At 37.2% G+C, this 7,593-nt stretch overlaps 1 protein-coding gene across 2 annotated transcripts in view; it reads left to right on the top strand.

The window, feature by feature from the left end:
• The first annotated feature begins 663 nt into the window (after positions 1–663).
• Positions 664–7,593, top strand: part of htr4 (5-hydroxytryptamine receptor 4) — a 121,121-nt gene continuing 114,191 nt past the window's right edge. For both annotated transcript variants that reach the window (XM_058796984.1, XM_058796985.1), the window contains exon 1: positions 664–1,060. In XM_058796984.1, the coding sequence (XP_058652967.1) occupies positions 985–1,060 (76 nt within the window). In that variant the 5' untranslated portion in view covers positions 664–984. The remainder of the gene's footprint in view (positions 1,061–7,593) is intronic.

Below are 7,593 nucleotides of genomic sequence, written 5' to 3'. Positions count from 1 at the left end.
CCACTCCTAGTGAAATGTATAATGAGTGCATTTTCTGGAAAAGTACATTGTCATGAAATTATAATATAATATACATAAATATATCATGTAAAAATTACCTTAAGACAACGTCAAAGCAGTGAGACACACTTTAACCCTAAAACTGCCAAGTCAAATGGGCATCCGATTTTTATTTTATATTTTATCATCATGTGGTGGTATCAGTTGGCATTTCAGAAAAGCCTCATTTAATATTTGATACAATTCTGATAAAATGAAATCATTTTAACTTTTAGTGTGCTATTTTTTTTTCAAAGTCTGTTTTAATACCGTTTTATCGTATTAATAGCCTACCTCTATTGTATGGAGGATCATTATATTTCAATGTAAATATGTTTATATTTAGTTTAATATTCCTGTTTATTACAGCTTGTTATTTAAATGAGTAAATAGCAAGCTGTCATACAGCAGATGTTTTTATCTTTAAAGAATTACTTATAGTCGCAGGTCCTCTGGAGCAGCTTGAGGTTAGTTTCACACAAATGTCTAAATGATCATTAATAATCATTTATTTTAATTGACTACACAAATAGCCTATCGCATGCATTACAGAGGGAAAGTTTGTAATGCGTTGTGATTGTTAAAATACCCTGATTATGTGTTGAGGATTGCGTGCACGCCAACGCGCGTGCTCCTTGCATGCTGTAGGTACGCAAGACAACGACACTGGACACGCGTTTCTTGAAAAGGGCAATAGACACATTGGAGGTGGAAGTGGTGTGAAAGAGGAGGGACTTGAGACTTCAGTTTGCGTTTCACTGTGCAAACTGAAGGGCGCTCACGCTCGGCTCTCCGGGACTGACCGCTGAGCCACGGAACTAGTTTGCGCTGACATTGCCGTCACACGTTAAACTCCCACAACTGTGCCCACCGCCGACAGCGGACGTTCCGCGAACCCGGTAAAGCCTAGAAGTTGTCCGTTTCTTCCTAAAGCGCCACTCTTCCATGCGAGGATGTGAATTTCCGCGGGAGGTTTCAGAGTCGTGCCATGGTTTTGACCTGCGCGCTCCTCACAGAAATGGTGAGTGATTCATTCATCATTAACGCGCTTTATAATTGCCCTGAAATCCTGAAAACTATTCATTAGTCTGTGCGATTTCTGTGGTAAGGATGAATACACCGAAATGTTTGAACTGCTATGAATCACACAGTGCTTAAAAGAGAAAAGTGTCCTTATATGGGAGTTATATATTAAATTATGCGCGCATTTGTTAGACAGCCTTTTAGTCTTTTATGAAACGAATGCTTGGGGTGTATAAGAAATATGCATAATAACTATCAAGGAATCATATCGCTTTAGGAGACGTTATTTTCTCACATTTGACAGTTTCTGTACTTATAGCATACTTTAACTTCGTTAATATTCTAATCAGAAACAACTTTCACAGTTCTTAATCAAAACTCACACGCAAAACGCATATTTATGTTCATTTTCAACAAGAAATTGTGGCTTTCAACAAGTGGCTTGGAAATTAGTGCTTCCTAGATCATTTATTATTCATAAATACAAATGTCATGTAACAGACATAACTTCATATTTGTTATGTAATCTACATTAACTAACAGAGTGGATCTGTGTACCTTGGCCAAAGGTGCAAGAAGCACCTTGACCGGCCCAGATAGTGTGATTCTCAGGTGCTTGAAATGTGGATTAATTAAAGCTTCCATTAAATATTGATGCATTAAGATATTGAAATATTAAGAGGCTGTAATGACACACCAGGCACTTGAATAGAGCCTCATATTATCATTCTGTTGTTATTGTTCTTAGCTGAAGGTTGCATAGCAATATCGTTTTGTTTTTTTTCAAATATGTCTTCATTTTCTCCTCTCTGTTCAGCATTTTGATGTGGATTTTAGTGGCTTACAATCAACATTTAAATAATCAGCTGTGCTGACTGGATGCTGACAGTTCTGTAAATTTAATGGCAAGGTAATTTCATGATTGTCACATTTGGAAAGCGCTCTTTCACCATCACCAGGCGGTAATCCTTCTCCATGATTTGTAATTATGAAGTTCTCCAGTGAGGCGGAAAGAGAGAGAGTATTGAACACTTTAGAGTTGTCTGTGTTTTTGATATATGAATGATTGTAAACCTCACAGAGTGGTGGTAGAAAGTGTCAAGCCCTTCTGAATGAACTCTAATCTGTTATGAATGTAACTTAATTTGTGAGCAAGTCACAGAGCATGTTTTTGTTCATAAAAGCCGGAAATAGTATGTTAACCTATAGAATAATCAGCTCTGTAAAGAGGGTAATTTCAGTTCGATGTTCCAATCAATGAGATGACAATCAGGTGCGAGTTTCAACGCCGTTCCCCACAAAACAAACACAGACTTTGGCTGTGGCTGTCTGAGAATATGCTCCCGACTACATGTTTACAAAGTCGGTCATGCCATGATTAAATGAGACTTCCAGAAAAAGATTTATCGATATTAATAAGACTTACAAGACTATTCTTAAGAATAAAGACTTTGACCTCCATAAACTCGCGGTCATCCAGATAGCATTCAAATGAGGAAATAAAACAGCATTGTTTCTCTTCCTATTAGTGTTTTGCTAACACGCAATACTAAATGCATAAGACTTCAGGAGCTCAAAGAACTGAGGGTTTCTCAGAAGTTGTGGCTATTTTATTTATTTAATATGTATTTTTTGTCTTATTTCTTGTAATTGCCAAGTATGAAAGCCCGTTTTCACCACTGAACAAAAAAACTAAAACAAGAGGTAATTGCGACTTTTTATCTCACAATTCTTTTTTCTCACAATTATGAATAATAATAATAATATGTTTATTTATTGTGAGATATAAACTCGCAATTGTGTGTTATAATGTCAGAATTGACAGAGTTTGAGGGAAAAAAAGTAAACTCGAGAAAAAGTCGCAATTATTATTTTTTTTTAGTTTTTCGTTCAGTGGTGGAAATGGGCTTCCATAGATAAGCAATCGAAATGCATAAGGCCCAGATAAAGACTCGCAAATGAATTGCACTTTTGATGTAGTTGGTCAAATGGATTTGCAAAAAAGTCTGAAATTGTTTGCGATTCATTTGGACAGTTCACTCACACACTGTATCGTTTGTACAGGATATTTCATAAGACAGAAAACAAAAAGAGCCTGGATGAGGTGGATGTTTACCTACGTTCCAACAGGAAACAAACATGCAAATGTCTTATAGTGTTTGTCAACGATGAAGCAGCATTTTATTGGCTTTTTATTGCCTTCGTGCTGCAGGTAAACATGATTTATATCCCTTTATATCCAAAAGAGTAGCCTATTAAAAAAAGCATCAAACCACCTGGATGGGAGTATCGTGAACTGAGGGCTTTTTTAGCACCTTGCAGGATACAGGCAGCTTGTCGGTGTCATGTTCAGTTAAAACTCTCATTTTATGTTAAATGTTCATCTTCTGGGATGCTATGGGTGGTGTGTCCTAAAACTAGTCCTCTGTGCTGATATTCGGACCGTTAGCAGTGGGAGGAGTTCATCACTTATCCAGAGAGCTCCTAGGTTAATTCGCGTTTATGCAATAGTGAGTGCAGCGGTCAATATTGGCGTCCCAAGCATGGAACGAATGTGTTTTGATAGATGGCTTAGTAGAGAGCTCTGGTCAGAAGATCAATAAGCTCTCATTTACATTGCATTAGGGCCCCGTGTAGAGCCTTAAAACAAAGGTGAAGCTCAGCTGATGCGAACACGCGGCTTGCTTTACATTTCCCGATGCTTCCGAATCAATTTTCTCTTTTGTTTAATCGCTTTCTGGGAACTAGGTGTAAATCCATTAAATAAAGTTTTCCGTTTTCAGTGGGAGCCATGTTAAACATGCTTCGATTTTGGCATAAATAAACTGTAGGATTAATGAGTTTGGGTCACTGAAGTGATTGGGGTGATTTCATTCTCTGTGCCTTGCGTCGAACATCTTGTAGTGGCAAGATCATTGGTTGGTCTAGACTAGAGAAAGAACTTGAAGATCCAGTTCACCGCTGTCAATCACAGTGTGTTAGAGCAGAGTTAATGGTTTCAGTGTTTAAATTACTGCAGTATTAGGGAGACTTAGGAGGTTTTAATGAGATGGTGGCACAATTTTCTCAGTGTAAACAAGGGGTTGTGTTTCATCTCACTTCACTGTCTGTCAGAATATTTTTTTTTAGTTATTCTGATCCACTCTAAAAAGTGGTTAAATTGTTCAATTTGTTACAAAATGGTAAATAAATAATAATGTAAGTGGTTTTATTCAAATAAAATATATTTGGCATCACTGAATCAAACAAAATACATTGATTTATACCAACAGCATTATTTTAAAGGGATAATTTCCCCCCCAAAATGAAAATTCTGTCATCATTTACTCATTTTTTTCTCCTGTTGAACACAAAAGAAGATATTTTGAAGAATGTTGCTAACCAAACAGTTACTGGTAGCCATTGACGTCCATAGTATGGAAAAAAATACTGTGAAAGTCAATGGCTACCATGCATCCTAATATCTTCTTTTGTGTTCATCAGTAGAAAGAAACTAATACAATTTTGAGGGTGAGTAAATTATCAAATTTTTTTAGGGAAACTACCCATTTAACCCATACAAATTTGTTTTGTTGGTATAAATTAATATCATTCGGTTGACTCAGTGATGCTAAATATTTTTATTTGAATAAAACCAGTTACTTTATTATTATTTATTCAATTTTTTGATATAATTAAAATGATGAATTACTTTATTACTAATTATTCTGATTAATCAATTTTTGATTTAAAAATTAGAGTAATAATTTATTTTACGACAGATTATGCAAGGTCTTGAGATTTCTCTGTGCTTTTCTCAGGACACTCAGAAAAACAGTAAAATTATGTTTTAAAATGTAGTCATCAATTTTGCAACCTATAGCACTCATTGTTCTTGAAGAAAACAACATAAAAATTAAGTTTATAATATGTAATGAAATAGCATTATGTGTCACGTTACATATGAACATTTCAAGCTGCAAATTATGAGAAGAATCACCTTATTAATAATTCATTCTTTTTGCATTTTACACATTTAATATACATAAATTTGTACATGTAAATATTCATATAACATTGATTTTCCTTCAGCTTAACAGCCTCCTTGTCCTTTAGGTTATTGATGTTCCTGCAAGATTCCTATTACAGTTTCACAGTCATTTACAGTAGTGCAGCTTTGAAAAAAATCCAGGGCCTCTGGCGTCTAGTGTGAGATATCAGAAACACCTGGAGTTCTCTTCATTAGCCTTATGATGTCCAGCAGCATTACGGTGCATATCACAGAAGATCACAGCAGACCCTCTCCTGCAGTGCTGGAGCCACGAAAGCACTGTTATTAGGAGCGCTGCACTTTCAGGGGGCCTAAAATGCTCTAGTTAGTTATTTCTGAGAAAGTACATTTTTACAGTGGCTCAGAGACATCAGCAGTGGAGTAGTACGTACTAAACTGAGTTGTTTTATGGACACAATTATGCCGCTACTTTAACAATTTCAAATTGTTCTTGTTCTGAGTGTAGTAAGTCGTCATATGCTTTGAATTTTGGCTTCGCTTGTTCGAAAACATCCACTCAGATCCCTCTGTGAACTGAAACGATAGGACATATTTGGTAGCATCTGGGCCATTTTCCAAGACAAAGGCTTGAGTTTGTTTTGAGCGTGTGCTTAATGGAAATCAATAGTAACAAAGATGCAAAACTAGACAATTAAGTATTTGACATTGATTTCCAGCGTGCGTATTAGTTCAGGAAATGTACCTAAGGTTTGTTTGTAAAACACTCTAGGAGAGTTGCAAAATGATTTTTAAATTGTTTATCAAAAAATAAGCTTTAACTAAAGTCTTACTGGATCTGTGCTTGCTGTTCTGCCTTGCACCAACACTACTTAGGAGATATGAAAAAACAAGCTTGCTGCTGTCAGCTCTCGCCTGCCGGTGGACAGAAAACAAACCCAGGAACGAAGCACTTACGCTTCCGCATGCTCTCCTGGCTTGCGTAAATGTGGCCGACCCTGACGCTGATTTATCTCTGTCAGTGGTCTCTGGACTCAATTGAAGAAATCTACAGTTTATAAGTGCTTTCAGGAATGTTAAAACGTTCCGTATGGTTTAGATCAGATCAATTTGTCTTGCCGTAACCAATGCAAATGTAAATCTTGCTTTAATTTGCATGGTTAGGAGGCAGAAGTATACGAGATGACTTATGGAGGCAGCGGTCAATGAGTGTTTGACATGAGTGGGATATTGACACAGTAAGGATAATATTTGTTCTGCATAATACCAGTAGACCTTAATAATTACGCTTGTTGTTTTTATTACAAGTACTTTTATTGCAGCCAGGACTCCATAAAGCTGCCTTTCTCTTGCCATTTGTGCTCTACATAATCGATTGCTCTTTCTTGAAGGTGACCTCTTTGTGCAAACAGTCAAAAGTTGATTTTATTTTCCCTGCATTGTGCGTCAGCATTTTAATGCATGCAGAGCAACGCGCCGACATTATCTCAGCTGATTCCGAGAAAAGTCATTATTTCAGGGTGATATGTAAATCCATGCCACGGGGTGTTGTAGTTTGATTTAGGGAGCTGCTTGCCACCTGGCTGATAAATCCGGCACCTCCAGCTGCTTGTACCTGATCCCCGCGTGTTGTTTTACAGTGCCGTGCAGCTCCGTTGCACATCGCTTTGCCTCTGCAACCACTCTTAGCTCAGATGAAGCTCAGATGACTGGCTTTAACCCTAACAAAAACAGCGCTGCACAATCCATCCAAGTCCTCTCGCCGCGTCTGCTCTGTACACGAGTTTGCAAAGAGTCTGAATTCCAGGTCTGCAGCAATCCAAAAGCTCCACATCTGACACTTAGACTAGGAGTGCATGAAACCCAGACAGCAAACTGTGAAGTATTTACCTCTGAAGAAAGGCAAGAGAGAAATCATCGTAGTTTACCCTGGCAGAAGGGCGCCAGCTTTATAACCCCTATATGAGATGCCACCACGTCCTCCGCACCCGCTGACTCCAGAAAATAAACACTTAGAGCTACAGCCCACTTCACAACGTGTAAATGGATTCCCCTGAGCTTTTTCCCCCCTCTGGGCTTCATCCATTAAATCCATTTGGATGTGCAGCACAAATAGGGTTTGTAGACTGGCCTATTTTGTCAGGCTTTTTTGCATCTTTTAAACAAACTTGATTTAATGAATGGATTCCCCTAATATGTTTAATGTGTGTATAATTTGTTTTACAATGAAGATGGAATAAAATACTCCAAGTGGCCCAATGGATGCTTTTGCTTTTCCACACATGAAAATGAAATCTTTCTCTGTAAACTCAGCACAATATTTCAAAGCATTACCATGGAAGCCTGTTTCAACCATAGAATAAAAAATCAAGAGAGAAAAAGTCAGAACTGCAAGATATGTGCTCTCACAAAATCTGTTTTTTTTGACTTCTGACTTTGTTCTTAGAATTCCAAGTTTGCATATCACAATTCTTTTTTTGTTTGTTTGTTTCCCCCAAAAAATAAAAATATTTAAAAAGTAATTGCGAATTTTTATCTTGCAA

The sequence above is a fragment of the Onychostoma macrolepis genome, chromosome 14 (assembly GCF_012432095.1).
Source record: "Onychostoma macrolepis isolate SWU-2019 chromosome 14, ASM1243209v1, whole genome shotgun sequence".
Classification (NCBI taxonomy): domain Eukaryota; kingdom Metazoa; phylum Chordata; class Actinopteri; order Cypriniformes; family Cyprinidae; genus Onychostoma; species Onychostoma macrolepis.
Note: the sequence above shows the minus strand (reverse complement) of the source record. Positions and strands in the feature narration are given on the sequence as shown.